Below are 19,978 nucleotides of genomic sequence, written 5' to 3'. Positions count from 1 at the left end.
TGTGTACACAAAAAGGCACACATTTACCCAGAACCACGCAATGAAATAATGTTCTATATTAATCTACTCATGACATACTTGTATGCAATGCTGCAGTCTAGTTTTTTTTCTCTTTTTTTTTGAAGCGGCTGTACTGTGACTTTCACTTGCTAGTCAAGTGGTTCTCGTCATTAAAAAGTTTAAGAATTACTGGTCCAATCGAGGGTTTGAAACTATAAAAATAGCAAACATTTAAGGAAAACCGAGATTTATATGTGAGATGGGGAAACCGGAAGTAAAGTTTTGGGTGGTTTTATGGGGCTTTGCTATGTCAAAACGGTTCTGATCACAAAATGGCAGGAAATGAACTCCCACTGGCGAGATCCTCATTGTATATCAGAGAAAAGAGTCCCGTTATTTGTCACACAATTTCAGAACCCTTCCGACAGCAAACGCGGGGAAGAGGTTACACAAAATAAAGGTCGCAAGCAAATGGAGAACGTTTGTTTTGGAAATATTGTATAAAATAGTTATATTATGGTGTATATTTGTTTAAATGTTTATGAAAAATATGTACAAATGTATCTGTTAAACGTGGCCCCTAAAGAAATGAGCTGCTGTGAACACTGTCAGGGTTATGTTTTATTCTGAAAATTTGAAAGCGGAAGTGTAGTATTTTACTAACTGAATAGTAATTCGACTCACTGTCGTTTGAGAAAGGGAAGAATAGAGGGCAGCTTGTAGTGAACAGCTGTAAAGGGTTCGGGGTAGTGTTTTTGAAATTATTTTGTTTATACAGCCTGCTTGTTTCCAAATAATTATCCTGGCGAAAGGTTGAACGGTGAAATGGAGGCGGACAGATCCGGCGGAGGACCAAACCCGAACTCCGGAGGCGGTGGCGGCGGAGGCAGTGGTACTAGCGGAGCGGGGCGCAACCCTAACGGGCCCAAAGCAGGACCGGGCCAGACGACATCGGGTGCCGGAGTCGGGCCAATGGCAGCGGCAGCCGGAGCCATCCCCGGGTCGTTCCTGCCTCGAGAGGCGCAGGACGGGGACTCGGGTATGACGCTTCCCGGGATCCTGCACTTCATCCAGTACGAGTGGGGACGCTTCCAGGCCGAGAAATACCGCTGGGAGGCTGAGAGGGACGAACTCAGGGTAATTTTATTTATTTACATAAAGCATGTGTTAGTTGGTTTTACACAAAAAACAGACTCAGGACGAAAAACAAGCAAATTAAACAAACAAGAAAACATCACAGCATTTTTAGCTTTGCTTTGTAGGTGTTCATGTGCCCTAAAATCAGTGTCAAAGAGACGGCATGCTAATGGGCTAACATATTGCACCGACAAGGATGCATTATTACTGTACGATAAAAGGAAGTGTACCACTTAATGTTCGCAATAAGGAAAACAGCTACCACTCTTCTCCATAAGCGAAACAAACAAGGTTTTCATCTCACATTAATTCATGCTGGTTAAATGTATGTTGGCAAACAAAAACAAGCCGTCAAAATCGACGTAAACAGTTCTCGTCTGATTGTCTTCTTCTTACTTTGATATCTTTTTTCAAAAACATGTCCTACCCACAGCTCTTTATATAGACTGTTTTTTGACATTCATGCGAAACTGAACCAAGAGGCCATTTTCTGATTTTTAAACACATTCTCATGTGGTTTCTCTGTTGTGGTTAGGAGGTCAGTGACATGCAGCTTTGAGGTGAAATCACTGCATTATTGAGTAATTCGTATTTGACTAAAAAGATTAAGAGAGAAAAAAACAAACCCAAAACTTAATTGAAATGCAGAATAGTTTCGTGTTTTAAATATTGTGTTTTGAAGGCGAATATAGATATTGTGAGATTCCCAGTGCATTAAATGATGACCTTTGATTTTAAAAAAAAAGATCAGGTTATTGAAACTCTAAAAACAAGGATAATATGATCAAATGTGTTTTTGTATTTGAAACAGAAAAACAACACTCATCTCTAAAGCTACTGAGAATACAATATTGTAGCATGTTCATTATTACAGAAGTAATAATCGTTGGAATTCAAATGTACAGACTTAGGAAAATATTTTCAAACAGTACATATTTTATGTTTTTGTTGTCCTGTTCTATATATAGTAATGCAGCTAAACTTAGCTACTTAATTAGTTAGGCTATCTGCTTGGGAAGCCAGTCTGTAGTTAGCAGCTTAACAAACATGCTGCTTGTAGCTTACTATCTGTAGTTACCTTAATAAGGGTGACGTGTGGCACTCCACACAGTCTGTCTGTTTTGTATTTTTGTCCACAAGTAGAACAGTTTTAAGAGGTGGTATTTCTTTGCATTTCATCCAGTTGCTGACCAGATGTATGTCAAAGCAACTGAATTTGTCATTTAAGTTAAAGCAAAACACCAGGAGTCTTCATTCAGGCGTAGCGCTCACTGACATCTCACTAAAAGCATGTTAAGCTGTAGGATACCGGTTACCATCTCATGCCCGCTTCCCATCCACACCATTACAGTCTGATATTATTTATTTATTTTGTGACTGGACATATTTCCAGACGGTTGAAGTGTGATTGCGCTCTTTTTACTTATCACCAGAACACAACAACAAATTGGGTGTCCATAAAACCCGCAAAACCCCCGTCACTGACACTCTGACATTTCAGTTGAAGGACTTGGAGTTGTGGGAACAATGAGTTTTAAAACTATTTCTCTCTTATTCTTCAATACCAGTTAATTAGAAAATAATAGTTATTTGATGAATAGTGAAATACGATAGTTCAAGCTTTTTTCTTGGCAAAATGATTGATCAGGATGAGTTTTTTTGCAACAAAAGCTCCTTTCCACAGATGCTATTCCCTGATTCATAACAGTCCCGATGTACAGTAAAATGTATATCTGTGTGTGCGGTGGTGGCACTCAAAGTAAAGACCGCCCGCCCTTTGAACTAACACACAAATAAATGACTCACTGGTGCGGGGGAAAAATATTTTTTGTCGATATGCAATGATCTGCAGCCTACTAATGCGAGCGCAGGGCCTGCCTTTAGGTTGGACGTGTAGGCCTACGACTTTAAAGGTCATCGATCTGCGCGTGTAAAAGTGGCTTGGTGAACGTGTGAGTCAGTGGGAGAAAAATGCCCGTGAGCAAACCACGAGTCCCACGGTGATCCCAGTTGTTCAGATGCCAAGTTGCACAAGATAAATGTTTCTCTCCTGCATAGACGTAGGATTTTGCTTTGGTCTAAAAACTGCTCTTGTGAATAGTTGGAACAGCAACTGCTCTGCTTTATCTACTGTTTTATCTTACACATGCCTCTTGTCTTCTTTGGAGTGTTTCTGCAGACATTTAATTTCTTTTGCCGTGGTACTCCTCCACTCTGTTTGGCCCCCTGACTCAAACCTATGTAGTTTATAAATAGGAACCCGATAAAATATGGATGAACAATAACAAACTGGCAGCGCTCGCTTCTTTTATGGGCACACGGAAGAGAAACCGAGAAGAGAAATCAGAAACGGGTCACCGCCATGTCCAGCAGGCCATTATAACTGGGTTTGCATGTAAGTATTTTGGAGCACATGATCTGGCTTCACAGGTACAATTAGCACAGTGACCTGAGCTGGAGGAGCGAAGGGGAACACTGCAGCGTGGTGCTGGAAAAAAATGACCTAGCTTACATTTTAACACCCACAGGCCTCTGGCTTTTGTTGCCAGCATGCTTGAAGAGCTCTCAACATGCCAGTTAGTTTGCCCGCTGGCTACATCCTGCACAATCAACAACATGCAGAACGCGTGTAAAGTATATTTAGCTTCGGTGATGTCTACACAAGACTGCTTGTGCACTTAATTTCAAGCTTTTATAATTGAATCACTAACATGTTCATAAAAATCAGGGGGCAACGAAAAAAAAAACAACAACAAAACTTCAATGTTGGACAGAGAGTTGACACTTTTTGTGTGCATGGTGGGAGACTTTGTTGCGTCTTTGTAGCATGGCGTGTCTCTGCAAGACTGCCACACGTGTTCCCTCTGTGAGCGTGTTGTTCGTCTAAGAGGCCACCTGTGGTGTCCTGTCTGCGCTGACAGGCCGACAATTGACGTCTTCCCCGCCTCTCTGAACCAGGTGGGACGTTTCGGGTCAAACGTAGGACAAGCAGCAGAAGGGTGGTTGTTTACCTTTGTGTCTTGGAATAGTTTTTTTGACAGGGGAGGAAAAAGGAAAAAAGGTTTCTGTCAAATCACAGCACTGCTGCGATACATTGTTAGCCAGGCCACTTATGTGCAGACAGACTATTGGTTACCCACAAGGCATTACTTCCTGTTGACTGTGGGCTTTAGGGCCCCTGAGTACTGATCTCTAATTAATAGTTGCACTCTCTTAGCTTTGACACAAGCATGACATCTGTAGGCATTGCGATATTTCTAGCCATGCTTTCTTTCTTCTTGCATTTACTTTTTTCTGTTATTCAGTGCTGCAAAAAACGTATTTAGCTACACATTTTGTCATCTAAAAATATGATCCAAGAATACACCATAGCATTGCCCTTTGTTATACAGTTGCAGCTGCAAGTGACTTTTTGATAACTCTTCTTTGTTGAACAGTAGTTTGATTGAAGTCCTCATTTGACTAAAAATAATTTGACCTAAGTGCTTCCTGGCTGTTTGTTTAGGGTTGTTTTATTACTGGAAAGTTAACCTTTGCCCCAACCTCAAACTGTGTTTCTAGGATTGCCCATCTGTATTCCCATCAGCCCCATTGGAGAGAAAAAAAATCCTCACAGAATGATGCTGCCATCTCCAAATCTCTTTTTACTTATCAGGTGACTCCTGGTTGCACTGGATTTTATTTAGGGGAATCAGATCAAAAGGGGGTGGATCCAAAATTCATGGCACACTTTTCAGTCTTGTATCTGTAAACTATTTGAAGACTGTGTATCATTACTGTTCCACTTTGCAAAGCGCACCAGTTTGTGTTGGTCTGTCTTCTAAAGTCTCAATAGAATACGTTGACGTTTCTGGCTTTAATGCATCTAAATATGAGAAAGTTCAAGTAGTAAAAATCGTTTCTCCAGAAACTGCCTGAGATTTAATCTTTGTACTTTGTGAGCCTGTTTGACTTTATTATGTTTAATCACCACACACTTGTTTTATTCCTTCCTAGTCTCATTTTTTAACTCAGCCTGGAGGTCCTACCTTTTAGGATTTATTTCCCAAGTGACTCTGCATAAACACACTTTTTTCTCTACTCCAGCAGGCTCTGTCCCAGAAAATGTCTGTTGATCTACTTGTTTGCTTTTGGACTTTGTCTTTTTATTATTATTTTTTTAAGAGCAATGAGAATGGCTAAGTCGATGGTCAGCAGGGACGGAAAGCTTGCCCTTTGACCCTTCTGTGTAGCTGGAGGACAAGGACTGACAGAACAGGTCAAACCTGTGTCGGCTCTCCAGGTGACGGTGTATTTTAGAAAAGTCAGCAGCAATGGGTCACACAGACGAAAACGCAGACACAAGAAAGAGAGATCAGATGACATGGCAGGTGCGCTCCCAGTAAAGTTCCCTTTGTGTTTGTTTTACTAAGATGACATCTGTACTGTAAGTCCAGTGTCACTAGCAAGGCCGTATCCTGTATACTGAGTTTTTATAAGCAAACACTTTAATAATACATTTTGTAAAAGTGAGAAGGGATGTTAATCTGCTGCTTCAAAACATTCGATAAATCATCTTTAGTAGCAGATCAATGAGTTGCTTTGTTTTGTGTTTGGTCCGATCAGCTCAGACACAAAGATTCTTGAACCTGCTCTTGTTGGCAAAAAGGTAGAAGTGATGGAAGTAAAAGAAAACCAGAAAGAAAACACCAATTCAGCTTTTCATTCAAAGCTTAGATTTGAATGTAAACATTCAATTATTCATTATTCATTATTAGGCACATATTACATGTGCCTCTGACTTTATCACCTTGTTTTACCAGGAAGCTCTGATTGGTGATCATCAGGTCAATACAGAAAAATCAGTTATTTATTTATTTTTTATTTACTAAATGTCAAACATTTGGTATTTATACATCAACATCTGTATGTACTTTGATTATTTTTATTTTTTTTAAATTGTGGTGCTTAAATTTGTGTTTAATAAAAATCAGATAAAGGTTTGGGGCATATCTTTTGATGCATAAGATAAGTAATCTAATAATTTCTTTATTTTCATGTTAAATTAAAATTTTACTCATCAAAGAACCTGAAGCACTCTTTTCTTTTATTATACTTTTAAAAAAATGAAAAAAAAAATCAAACTTGACATCTCAGACATGAAACCAAAAGTTAGTGGCATCTTGATTGTTACATCTAGAATTTTTTTAAACATTTGCATCACTCTGGGTATTTTAAAGTTTTATCTTTAAACTACAGCTAAACGTTTACATGTCTATACTTGTGATGCAGTGCTGTTTTGCTAATGTAATGAAATAAAAACGAACAAGGGCATCATGACGATCACCGCTGCAGTGGGCAGCTACGCGGTTGAAGGTTGCGTCCTCCGGTGTGAAACAAGGAGCTCCGTGGTGTGATGCCTATCAGTGAATGAGGGCAGGTTGGGGCTTGTTTGTGTGCAAGTATGAGTAAAAAATGTGTGTCCTACTTTTTGTAGATGAAGGGGAAAGATTCCTGAGAGGCGAAAATGAGGAAATGCATTGTTGAATGGGATCATTTATAAGACAGGAACTTGACAGGCCCATATCTGTAGCTACTTGTCACAACAACAGTGTTTGGCATGGCTGCTGAGGACGATTTAAACCCGGCCTGGGATAATGTGGTGTGTGTGTGTGCCTTAACCTCCCCTCTTTTTGTGTTTTTGTTTTTTTTTTTCTGTTAGTTAATATACTGACGATGGGTTTGAGCAGAACTATTTTTAACACATTTCTGTCTACTTTTCTGATGTTTGCACCTTCATAACCAGGCCAGGACCCAGTCGAGCAGAACCTTAACTTGCATTTTAGTGCACTGTGAAAATCTAACAATGTGGCAAACATGGCCAGTTTGCTTCTACCATTGCAAAACCGAACATTGGATATGCTCTTAACTGCAACCAAACATTATAAACCCACATAAATACTGTAAATATGTTCTCGCATTGTTGTCCATTCATGGTAAAACAGTTTCTTGCACAGACCCATCTGCTGTTCCGAGATTAGTTCAAATCTAAACCACACAAGCAAACATATCTCTGTTTTAGAGATTATACCTTCAGTATTCACGTCTGAACTTTTTTTTTTCTCATCTCCAAAGCCCTTCGATTAGTCTATGAAACGACATTGCATTAATCAGGATTACTCAGCAGCAGCGAGGTTTACTTGGCAGATTATCTCGTGTTCCTCCTTAATCATGACACAGCCGTCTGCGTTGGTGTGAGCCCTCCTCGTAGATCTACATCTACTGTCTGGAGCAGGCCGAGCTTCTGCCCCATGAGGCGCCGGTTTTTAGAATGTTCTAGTTTTACAGAACCGAGTGTAGGAGGAGCCTCACAGACACAGACTGGGGCGAGCAGGGGAGAAATGGGCTGTAAAATAAGCTCTAGTTATGCTCTGATGCGACTTGGTACGGAAAGTTTCAGGGAGGAAATTTGCAATGCTCTTGCATAGCCTCTTGCTTGGATATGCTTAGTTAAAGTAGAACTGGGTTAGAGCTTTTTAAACTACTTGTAGTTGGAATCACATTTTTTTTAGGATGTTTTGGGGGGAAAGAGGGCAAGATTCGAGAAGTCTGATGTGATTCAGTGAACTCTGACCATGCACCTGCTCTAATCCTATCACGATTTTGTCCAGATTCCTTTAAAAAAAACAACAACAAAAAAACCAACTTCTTATCATTTTTCCTTCACAAATCTCCTTGTTTTGATAAATGGCCAGAATGGGCTGTGAAAAGAAAAGCCTTTCCTCAAGTTGGGAGTCCTATCAGCACCGAGGAAGGAAACGGACACAGGAAATGAGAAAGGAAGGATGTGTCTTACAAGAGAGCGTTTGAATTCAGCTGGACTGTTTCTTGTTTTTTCTCGTCTGCATCTGCGCACTCAGGCCTTCGCCAGCAGTGGTTTAAAAATAAGAGTCCTTTGACTTATGGCTCTGGATTTCAAGAAGTTGTGTTTTAAGTGCTTGCCACATCAAGACTTCCTTCTTCTTCCTACTTCCCTCCCCTGCTCATGATGGCGCTCATGTTTGTTTTCCAGGATGTGTTCTGTGTTGTTTATTGCCATATTTCTGTGTGTCAGGCTCAGGTGGCATTCCTGCAGGGGGAAAGGAAAGGCCAGGAGAACATGAAACAAGACCTAGTGAGGCGGATCAAAATGTTGGAGTATGCCCTCAAACAAGAAAGGTGAAGTACAAGACAGTAAAGTGATCTTTTTGTCCTCAGTAACCTTTACCAAAGGTTTTACATCCTGTAGATGTTGTGATCTAGTTAGGATGGATGTTTGTCTCCTTTAACGTTGATCTTGTGGGGTTTCTTTTTTTTTTTGCTTCCAGGGCTAAGCACCAGAAGCTGAAATCTGGAAACGACCAGAGTCCTGGAGACAAGAAGCCTGAGATGGAGGCAGATCAGCGTATGTTTTAATTTTTTTTTTAATCCAGTTAGTTATGTGGATATATTACATGATCTACGTTGTGCTTTCATTTCCTTAGTTCCCAACGGACCAGCTGAGACCGACTCCGAGCCACCCAATCAAATGTCATGGAAAGAGGGTCGTCAACTACTACGCAAGTACGCCGCGCTTTTCACGTCGATGATTCAAGAACCTTTTTTTTTTTTCCAGGAACCGTCCTGAGAGTTTTGCCCCTGTAACACAGGTACCTGGAGGAAGTCGGCTATTCAGACACCATCTTAGACATGCGCTCCAAACGTGTGCGCTCCCTGCTGGGGCGGAGCAGCCCGGAGGCCAACGGGCCCCCGTCGAGTGATGGCTGTCCGGAACCAGAACCCCGAGCGGCTGGAAACTCGTTGTTGGTCAGACAAATAGAAGAACAAATTAAAAAGTGAGACATTTTTACTGCTGCAACTTGGCGATCACAGTAGTGAGGTACTGAGAGTCCTAACCATGACTTTGGATGGCTCATAAAAAAGAGGTCAAAGCAGTATTTAAAATAAAGTTACAATAAAATACATTAACCTAGACAAAATCAAATCTGGCTTACTCATCATATCGCTGTTTTCTTAAGTTGTAGCTTAAAAAGTATCAAAAATATTCATTTTGTTTGAAATGAGTCTTAATATTCCTGATCTGATATCGGATATGGATCCTGTTGAAGGCATTTTGAAATTATGGTGACTAAAATGCATACTAAAATATGCAGGATTGAAAGTCTGAAAAATGTAGTGTAAACTTTTTATTTTAGCAGGAAAGAAGGAAAGTCGAGTATGAAAAATGTTAGATTTTTCCAGACTTTTTTCTTTCTTTCATTGATTAGTTTTCTTAAAACTATCCCAGCTCTTGGCTAATAATGCTTTATAAATGCAGTGATTTTATATTGATTTATATTAAAGTGAAAACTGTAATTTAACATTTGACCTGTCAGTTTTGTTGGTTTTGATTTACTGGCTAAAATTAGCACTCATTCAGAAATATTAAAGGGGGCATTTATTATTTATCCACAGGGTTTAAAATACCAAAAAAAAACAAAAAAAAAACAGAGGTGAAACAGTAAACGTAAGGAATTTTTACAAAAATAGAAATAAACATACTGAAGTTCTGCTTTTGGTAAAGGCACAGTGTATTATATTCTTCAAGTTATATTTAGATGTAGAGCTAATGTTTGACCAGACCCCCAAAAAATGTACATTTGTGTAAAGAGCAAGTAGCCAAAAATGAGTTGAGACACACTACAGAGTAGATGGAAAAAATGTTTTAATTCCATTATTTTGCATGGAAACTTGAGGGTCAGGATGGATTTCCTTTGAATTGCGACGTAAAATGAAGCAAACGGTCACTAAGAGACCATCATAAGGACCTGAAAGAAAAAATATAAATATAAACTAATCGCAACATTAAAAATGCCGCGTAAACTCCAAATAAAATTGTTTTCACATAATTGTTTTATCTTTTCACAGTGTTGAGCTGTGTGAAAATGTTGCTCTCTGTACGTTTTAACAGGAACGCAGGCAAAGAAAGCTCCAAGGAGAGCGTCGGCAGCTCGGTGCTCGATAAGATCCCCTTCCTTCCCGGCTGCGAGGACGACGACGAAGAAGACAGTGACGAGGAAGACGACTTCCAAGGCATGACCACTGACTGCATCGACGGTCCGCGCAAAATCAAAAAGCCCCGTGTAAAGGTGAGCTCAGTGAGTTGAGCCTGATGAGTTGTCACAAACGACAAGCTGCTCGTCACGCCAACTGTATCTCTGTTTGCTTTTTACTTTTTTTCTGCTGTCCAGATAACTTCAGAGCCCATGACTACAGATCTGGACCCGGAGGACGAGGAGGATGAGGACGACTCAGAAGACGCCCTGAATGAATTTGACTTTCTGGGCTCGGGGGAGGATGGGGAGGGGGCGGGAGAGGCCCGGATCTCGGGCGATGGACGGGAGATAGGTACGCCGCTACCGTAGTTGTCAGCACTGCCAGGATCACTGCCGACTGTCTTCTCTGCCTCCACTCGCTCACCTTTTTACCTCTTACGTCCTGTTGTGTCTTGGCATCTTTTCTCGTCAATAAAAACAGACCTCTTTTTTCCCAACCGCCTGTCTCTCTGTCCTGTTTCACGATCTCTAGATCTGTGTGGCTGTCATCTTTGTCTTGTATATTGTGCAGCTTGAAAAGGTGATCACGCATGCTGCCTTCACTGGTCATGTGCTCACATTTCATTCCTTGAAACCATAAGTACACCATGTAGATGTTTCACCCATGAAAGTGGATGTAAAGTAGATTGAGGGTCTTATATGTATATTTAAGGTATGTAGTGTGTCTTCTTTTTTTTCCCGCTTTTCTTCTCCTTCCATTCGTTTCATCCGCTGGCCTCTCCGTCATTCCTCCGCCTCTCGGAACTGACTGGATGTTTTCTCTCTCCCTCTTCTCGCCGGGTTCAGAAAACCGCAGGAACAAGCTGCAAGGCATGATGTCGGACTTCCCACCCAAACCATCTCCGCCCCCGTCTGTATCGGGACAGGCTCGCTCCGGGGAAGGTGAGGGTTTTTTTTCTAATATGCTCATCAAAAAGAAGAAGAAAAAAATCCACACCTGAGTTATTTCACCAGTGTACTCCCACACACACACGGTTGTAGCTTGGACACTGAAATTCAAGCTTAATTTGCTCAGTTTTAAAGCTTGTGTTAGAAGACTACGCCTACACCTGTCAATGTTATCTTTGGTACACTGTGTGGGAGTAATGCACCCAGAATAAAAGAGCACAGCTTTCTAAAGTTCTTCGCTGTGGAGAACTTGCAGCATGTTTTTTTTTTTTTTTAAACAATGACGGGGGTAACATGCTTTCCCCCATTTGACCTGCAGGTGGTGCCCTTGGATTCTCCTCTGACGTCTTCATCATGGACGCCGTTGGAGGAGGCGACATGAACCTGGGTGAACTGGCGGATCTCACCGTCGCCAACGACAATGAACTCTCCATTGATGTAAATACACATCCCACCTGGTCGACCCTCTGTTCAGCACATAACTCAACAATAAGGCGGTGCCTCACTTTTATTCTGCGCCCCACCAGATGCAGGACAACAGAGAGGAGTTCAAGAAGACCTGGAATCCTCGCTTCACGCTGCGCAGCCACTTTGACGCCATCCGGGCGTTGACGTTCCACCCCAGCCAAGCTGTGCTGCTCACGGCGTCTGAGGACGGCACGCTAAAGCTGTGGAACCTCAACAAGGCCATGCACTCAAAAAAGTAAGAGAAGGAAATGCAGTGACTTGCAAAGGGCTGCACTTTACTGTGATTCTACGAGCTTTGTCGTGCTACATTGAGATTTTAAGAGATGTACCAAGCAAATGTGATGCATATTTATAAAGTGGAATATGAAGCAATTTGTTTTTCCATAAATGAAAGTTTGAATTATTTAGCTTTGTTTATTTAGCTCTTCTATAAAATCAGATTTGCTTAGTGCACGAGTAGCAGCTCCTCCAGAGTTCCCCTGGACGTCTTCGCTCTATTACTGATAACGCTCTGTGGCTGGATTTACACTGGGATCAGGTTACACACAGGTGTTGGTTTATTTCTGAAGGCAGATTATTAATTTACTTAGGAGAATTAGACTTAAAGACCCAAATTTCTTTTTCCACATTGTTTGCAAAAACGTTTGAGCACCATTTACCATCAATTATACGTTCCTGTGATCTGTCACGTAGAATCACTGAAGTTTGAGGTTGTAGTATGACAAAATGTGAATAGGTTCAATATGTATAAATATTTTCTCAAGACGTCATAGGGGGGGAAAAAAAGCAGAGACTTTGAGGTATAAAGCACATATAACAAGTTGTGTCCCTCTACAGGAACGCAGCTTTGGACGTTGAGCCCATCTACACCTTCAGGGCACACAGGTGAGTTCAGTATCTGACGTGCAAAAATGAGTAGCACTGTTTTTCCCCTGAAAACAAGCCACTGCCATCTGTCTGTGTTTTCGTAGCGGAGCGGTGCTGTCGCTGACCATGAGTGAGGACGGAGAGTCCTGCTACAGCGGCGGTCTGGACGGAAGCGTCAGATGTTGGAAGATGCCCGACCTCAACGTAGACCCTTACGATAACTACGGTGAGACGTCGCGGTTTGCTCAGCTTCATGGGACTCCGTTGGCCAATAAAGCACATCCAGGGCTCCCTACGCTGTGTTTTGATTTTTCACATCTGCATAAGCAGGGTGAAAAACGGAACGTGAATCTGAAATGCAGTGTTGAGTTTCGAGGCTTTATTGCTTAACCCATCATCTGTATTGTGCACAAAAGGTCAGAATGTTATAAAAGCTGCAAGAATTTTGAGCATTTTGAAATTAGAAGTTTGTACGTTAATAGAGATATTTAAAAATTAGGGAGCAAATTAAATTAAAAGGAATTGTCTTAGAGACTACAAACTGCTTTTTTTGTAAGTAGCAAAAACCTGCCACCTGCTGTCCATTTAGGAGAATGAAGCGTTAGTGTGAACTACATTGTTGTTCACGTTGTATATAAATTATGGGCTGACCAGCAGTCTGTGGCTGAAGCATAAAGTCCCAACGCTGTGAAGGAGAGAAGTGCTCACAGAAATTTTATTTTTGGAAAGTTATTAAATAATGTTAAAAATAAAACGGATAACTTTTCAACTTCTATAATTGACTGTGGATTATTATTTTTAAGATTAATTAACAAAACTAAATCTAGGGAGAAAAAAAATCTTCATGTTGAATTTCATTTAGTTATTCTTTGCTGCCTCATGCACTATTTTACACATGCATCCAACATCTACCCTGTTTACGCTCACATTTCAAAAATGACCTAAAACATAGTTTACGAAATCTTAAAATTTGCCACTATCCTCACGTCAAGTATGCGTTTTAAGTCTTAATAAGCTGCGGCTCTCCCTTCAGATCCTGGCATTCAGAGCAGCGTGCTGGACGGCCACGAGGACAGCGTTTGGGGTCTGACGTATTCGTCGGTTCACCATCGTCTCGCTTCCTGCTCGGCTGACGGCACGATTCGCCTCTGGGACCCTCAGAACTCGTCTCCCTGCATGTCCGTCTTCAACAAGGAGAGAGGTAGAGATCGGCTTATGGAGGCTGAAGAGAGTCGAAGAGAGTCGAGCAACGTAAAAAGCAGCAAACTTTTATTTTTAAAGCACGTAACAAGTAACGTTAACGGGTAACCATAAATGGTGTTGTTGTGGGTTTGTTTTCTGCCACAAGACGAGGGGAAGTAGAATGGGTTTAGCTGACAAAGCAACAACAAAACATTGCAAAATTGTTTCTTAAAGGAGCAGAAAACTACTGATTTGTTCTAAAAAGTAGCATTCCTTGAGGTTTGTTATGATGTCTTGCCATATTTTATTTGTAAATTAAAATATCACCAAAAGGTTTATTTTTCAATTTATTTCATTTCAAAAGTGTAAAGTAGTATATTTTGAAAACGTATTACACTGTGGGCTCTGTTTCAAGTTTTCCTTAATCTTAATCTGGATGGACAAGGCTTACTGCAAGAGAAAAACCCAAATTTTGTTTCTCAGAAAACCAGCACTGTTTCCTGTGTACTTTTTCATAACTCTTAATTTCCCCACTGTGTATTTTTTGTGTGGTTTTATTTTTTTTTGAAAATATCGTCTTACCTGTATTTTCAGAGCACGGAACCCCGACTTCTGTGGCCTTTGTGACCACTGACCCCAACCAGGTGGTGGTGTCGTTCGACAGCGGAGAGACGCTGCTCTACGACCTCAACACGGAGCAGAGCGTCACCGCGCTAGAGACGCAAACGAAAGACGGTACGCTCGGAGGATCTGTGTCCCTAACTTGTCACCATAAGCAACCTTTTCCTGCTGCCTCAAGAACAAACAATTAGCTAAATACCATTTGAACGTAACGTTTTCCTTGCAGGCAGTGAACTAATCAATCGCGTCGTCAGTCACCCGAATGAACCCGTTTCCATTACTGCACACGAGAATCGCACCATCCGCTTCATGGACAACAAGACTGGTACCTGCTTGATATCTTCTGTCGTTGCTCCCTGAGTACAACCTAAATCTTCTGGAGACGAAGATTAATCCCAGTTTGCTGATGTGTTTGTGCAGGTAAAGTTGTCCACTCCATGGTGGCTCACTTGGATGCTGTCACATGCCTCACTACGGACCCTAAAGGCACTTACCTCATCTCTGGAAGTAAGTATTGTCCAGCTTGACTTATCGAGATCTTGACTGAAGAAACAACGCTCAAGATCGTTTTTAATTACCAGCCCATTTTATCACTGACAACCAGTTATTATTCCCACTCAAAGTGTCTTTAACGATGATTTAAAATGAAGGTAACGAGATGGATTATTTTATTTCCTCTGGGGAAATAAAATAATCGGCGTTGCATGAAACAATAGCGAGACCTGAACACACATCCCCACCTTTCACCTGCCCTTTACCTCTCGCAGGCCACGACTGCTCGGTGCGTCTGTGGATGCTGGACAACAGGACGTGCGTGCAGGAAATCACCGCCCACAGGAAGAAGCACGACGAGGCCATTCACGACGTGGCCTTCCACCCGTCCCAGCCCTTCATCGCCAGCGCTGGCGCAGACGCACTCGCCAAGATTTTTGTGTGAATCCACTGTTGCCATTTTGGTAAGATGGAAGATGTCAACATAACAGTAAAGCAACAAAGCTGCTGTATATCATGTATATTTTCCAAAATGTTTACAAAGAAAGCTGGAGAAGATCTCGCGATCCAGATTTGGGGCTGCTTAGCTTTGGTGTAGCTTTGATAATTGACATAAAAATAAAAAAAAGTCACTAGAAACCCACCACACTTTATAAAAAGCTTTATTGCTGGTATAAATGGTGTTTGTCTTTTTTCTATGTTGATTTAAATAATGCATATAAATAGTGGCAAAGATTTTTCGTGTGGAAAAAAATCTGATATTTGTAAGATTTTTAACATTATTTAATCTCTTTTTTTGTTGAGGATTTATAACTGTTGACATAACATATGTACTAAAACATTTTTCAGATTACATTCAATATGAGGTTAAGGTTGAGAATGTCTAATTTTATGTATTTATGTCAGGATTTAGAAACTAAAGCTTCGTTCTAAAGAGCCCTCTGTTCTTCACTTGTGAATGTTAGAGGGTTTTTACAGGGTACGCTTTATAATTAATGTCCTCAAAATTCCTAAATATTACTTACTAAAACGTTCAAAAGCTCCGATTTTACTCTAAGCTACAAATTATTGAATAATGGCTCTTACAGGTCACATTTTCTTGCTTGTTTTGCTGTTCAGAAACCAAAAATGACTGAGAGCCGTGTTATCTGCAAGTTCCACTGTTTATGTGAATTAGATCCATGCAGATGCAGTTCGGGGGGAAGCAAATGGCCGTAAAGAGGCGGCAGATAACAGCTGGGAGGCACAAAGGGATCCAACAAAGTAACATTATGTAATCCAGCAGCCACTTTACTTTAGCAGACATGAGCTGAGTTACTGCAGAAACTGTTGGCAACACTTCATTTACTTCTAAGACTTTCAGCAAGGTTTGCATGTTGTAGAAAAGCCTCTGTGATCTCCTTGTGGTACGCATGAGGAGAGAGTTAGTCACCCAGCAGGATGTTGTAAAGTTGTTGTTGTTGCCACAGAAACAATGGCAAGATTGTTTGCCTGCACTTACGGCACCTTTCAGCTCTTGATGCAGATTTACGATGGCTTTCGTTTCTCTGTGCACCATCAAAGCTGCTTGCATACAGGCGCAGCTCAACAAATTAAAGTATCGTCACCTGTAATTAACTTTTTATAAACAGTTTGAAAAGAAAAACATATTTTATAGATTCCTTACACAGAAAACGTATTAAAAAAAAAAATATATATATATATATATATATAAAGTTATATAAAGTTATTGATCAAGTTATGCTTTTCATTACTTGCTCTGGTTGGGTTTAAAATAATTTGACTAATCACAAGTACAAAGCTGCTGCTGCATTTAAAAACCAGATTTAAGCCAATAACTGGCATTAGTCAATTATTGGCCACTTACGCAGGCATTGTTAATTGCCAATTCCAGCATGAAAATGAAATCAGCCTCCCCTCTAAGCAAGAAGTGCTCAGAAATTTCATTTTAACTGGGCGTTGTTTGGATCACGCTTTTTCCTTCCACTTAATTTACAAGAAATGTGCTTGGAACCGTCCTCCTTTGAACAGACAGCTTGTTTAGCGGCTTCCTTATTCTGCAGAATGTCAGTGACTACTTTTATTGTTTTCGATCAGTCAATAAAGTTTATTTGTTTAGCAATAAATGAATGGAAGGTTGGACATTGGCATGTAATTCTGCAGTAGTGTTTTGTCCAGATTGTTCTTTTTGTTTACCTCGGTTGTGTTTTGCTGTTATTAAAGCAGCAGTTATCAAAACACCTGATGAGGAGGGATGAGTTTACGATTTGAATCAGATCAGATACAACGACAGGCAGGATTTGTGGGTATATTTATATCTGTACAACTGGCAGAATTGCTTAATTGACTTATAATTTCTTCTAAGCTTTTATAGTTGAGTAGTTGAAATTGAGTCAGTTTTTTTTTCTTTTGTATTTGTTGTGTTTTGGGCACAGGATTGATCTTAATCTGACAAACTGATTGTTAGGATTTTATGATAAGTAACTCATAGTCATTCAGTTTCACAGAGGAAAGCGATACATAATTATGTGTTTTGTGAATTTTCACTTTTTGCACTGGATTACTGAAATAAACTTTAGTTTGCTAAAAAGCATCCGTATGCTCCGAGTATGAAAACTGTTGGCATTGAAAAAATGTTTCTGAAAATGTGTCTTTGCTCTTTGTGTTTTGTGATCCCTAATCCCGTCTTTCTTTTTCTGTTTCTTCAGCGTCCTGCAACCGCAACTGGGCAAAAAGATGCTGAAGATGACAGCGGACGAATTTCTCTCTCTCTTTTCTTCTCTCTTTCTCTCTCTATCACACACACGTAAACACGTCCAACTGTCCTGCAGCCCACTGGCTGGGTCATCACCACAGGACATCTACCCCTCCCTCCGTCCCCTCTTCTGCCCCTCACAGTTCTCTGATGCCTCAGTGACTTCTTGTAATACTAATCATATCTTGTACTGCTTTTTTACGACTTAAAAAGTTATGGCTGCTCTGTTTTCAAGTAATCATATTTAAAAAAAAAAAAAATCACTTTTCTACACTACACTCTCCAGCTTGTTTTCGCCCTCTCTCCATTCTGCCTGTGTTTATTAAGACGCACCTTGTTGTGTACGTTTATGCGCTCTCGCTGCTGACACACTACCCACACTTCACTGACAGGTCTGTGCCGTCGCCTGTCCTTTCTGATCTTCGGTTTGAATTTATGAGCAAAGTGTTTCTGGCAGACAAACAACAGGGTCCAGAAGAAACACCCGATCCAGGCTCTGCTTTGGAAATGATCTCACATTCCAAAGGATCCATGCAGGTTGTGTTTGTTCGGTTCCACGTTTTGGATAGAATGTTTTACCTCGGTTGTGTGTGATATCAGGAGACACTAAGCAGTAAACAAATAGCTTTACTTTTAAATATCTTATCACTTCATCTCGTTCCATTCCTCCGTGTGGCGTCCCGTGATTCTGCGTCTTCTCCTGTGGGTTGCTGTTTAAAGGCAAAAAAAATAAAAATAAAAATAAAAAACCGCCCCTGAAACAACAGATACCCACAGTCATGATCCATTTCAAACTGATGCTCTCACACTACATTACACGGCTGAAGATAGAGATTATAGGACCCCAGCTGAAATCAGTAGGCTGTAAAGGTGTGAGCCTGGCCCTTGCGCTCTCGGCAAATGGCACAGATGCTGCCGTTTGGTGCTTTTTACTGTACAGTGGAGTGTGTGTGCGTGTGCGTTGTGTGTTTGTGAATGCACTATTTAAACCATGGTGCTACAAAAAGACCTCATCAGTCTTGAGTCAGAATCAGGGACCTGTTTATCGTGTTTCGGTGTGATTGTCGGCACTTTTTTTAATCCGCTTCGGTTGTGTCATTTCATTAGCTGTGGCTACGTTTCAGAATTAGCCGTCGCTGTTAATGTTTTGATTGAGGAATGTGAAGAGTTGTGATTGTTTCAGGGTGTGCAGGTCTGATCCTGAGAGGGTCATTTTGAGCTTTCAGAAGAGCTTCATGAAGGCGGTGCCAGTTTCTGGGTTGTTTTGTTGCTGGTTTTTAATATTTTAGAAACACCAGAACTCATTCAGCTTTCTGCTGAAGATAAAAGATGGGTTCCTTCTTCCTCCAGAGGCATCCGAGGGAAAATGTTGACTTCTGGTTAAAAGTTTGCAAACACTCAGCAAAATTATCATTTTCTTTTGTGAGCTTTTAATGCTTTTATTTTTTTTTTATTTTTTACTTTTTAGGATAACTTAACAAAAAAAAACAGGTTTGGGGGCATAAGTTTGCATTTATTGTGGATTTTTTTTTAAACCACACATGATCAAAACAACACAGATAGGCTCAAAAACTAAAGTATTGGTAATTGTCCCTTAATAAATAACACTTTGACCACAAGCATTTTGCAGTCTATTTCGACTTTCATTGGACACTGCATGTCGGTTGGTTTCCTGCCATAGACTTGGATTTTAAGCATAGCTTATATATTTTCAGTACTGTTGAGATGAGGGCCTTTTCAAAAATTTAATATTTACCGGCGTTAAAAAAAAAAAAAAAAAATTACCGGCGTAAAAAAAAATAAAAAAAAATATATATATATATATATATATATATATATATATATATATAGTGGAGTTTGAGAAAAGCCACAATGAATTTAAATTTGTGTTCCTGCTTTCTCTTTTCTAATTCATTGAAGTTTTATCTTGTATTATGGGTCAGCCCAAGTGAAGAATGGTTGAAATAAGTCTTTAAAAGTCCAGCACAAATATGCTGATACGTGTAAAACTCTGAACTAAACATTCTTCTTAGGGGGGAAAAAGTATTGATGTAAAAAAAAAAAAAAAGAAAAGTGTGGGTGTTATTCAACGCTGGTGACACCTGGTATGTCTCGCTGACTTGTTGTTTTGAACGTAACCCAGCGATCCCCTGGGTTTAAACAGTTCCTCTGAAACTCCTCACATCTGTCTCTTCCTTCGCTGCGTTTATACAAATCTCTGCAAATCATCATCTGGTTCTGAATGTGCACAATCTGTCGGCATACGACAATGTTTTCGGCGCGAGGAGCCGCAACCGCGTCGGGTTTAAACTAGCTAAACTAAGATGTTGACAAATGAGGAGAAGATGGAGAACACATGCACTAAATTAGAGATGTGGAATCATTGCTGGGTCTTTCACCACATTTAGATAATCCGGATGTCTTGTGGATTATCTAACATCCGGTAAATAAAGTC

General features: G+C 40.5%; 1 protein-coding gene across 1 annotated transcript; it reads left to right on the top strand.

Moving 5' to 3' along the window:
• The first annotated feature begins 661 nt into the window (after positions 1 to 661).
• On the top strand, positions 662 to 19,142 carry strn4 (striatin, calmodulin binding protein 4). Its single transcript, XM_007549432.2, has 18 exons — positions 662 to 1,137; positions 8,231 to 8,334; positions 8,484 to 8,560; positions 8,640 to 8,718; positions 8,805 to 8,990; positions 10,106 to 10,283; positions 10,386 to 10,542; positions 11,037 to 11,132; positions 11,458 to 11,576; positions 11,666 to 11,841; positions 12,444 to 12,491; positions 12,578 to 12,699; positions 13,507 to 13,674; positions 14,250 to 14,390; positions 14,503 to 14,601; positions 14,697 to 14,783; positions 15,044 to 15,232; positions 17,477 to 19,142. The coding sequence occupies exons 1-17, from the start codon at positions 826 to 828 to the stop codon at positions 15,211 to 15,213; spliced, it is 2,319 nt and encodes a 772-aa protein (XP_007549494.1). The 5' UTR covers positions 662 to 825; the 3' UTR covers positions 15,214 to 15,232; positions 17,477 to 19,142.
• The last annotated feature ends 836 nt before the right edge of the window (positions 19,143 to 19,978 follow it).

The sequence above is a fragment of the Poecilia formosa genome, unplaced genomic scaffold (genome assembly GCF_000485575.1).
Source record: "Poecilia formosa unplaced genomic scaffold, Poecilia_formosa-5.1.2 Scaffold31, whole genome shotgun sequence".
Classification (NCBI taxonomy): Eukaryota; Metazoa; Chordata; class Actinopteri; order Cyprinodontiformes; family Poeciliidae; genus Poecilia; species Poecilia formosa.
This window is presented reverse-complemented; position numbering and strand designations above follow the sequence as displayed.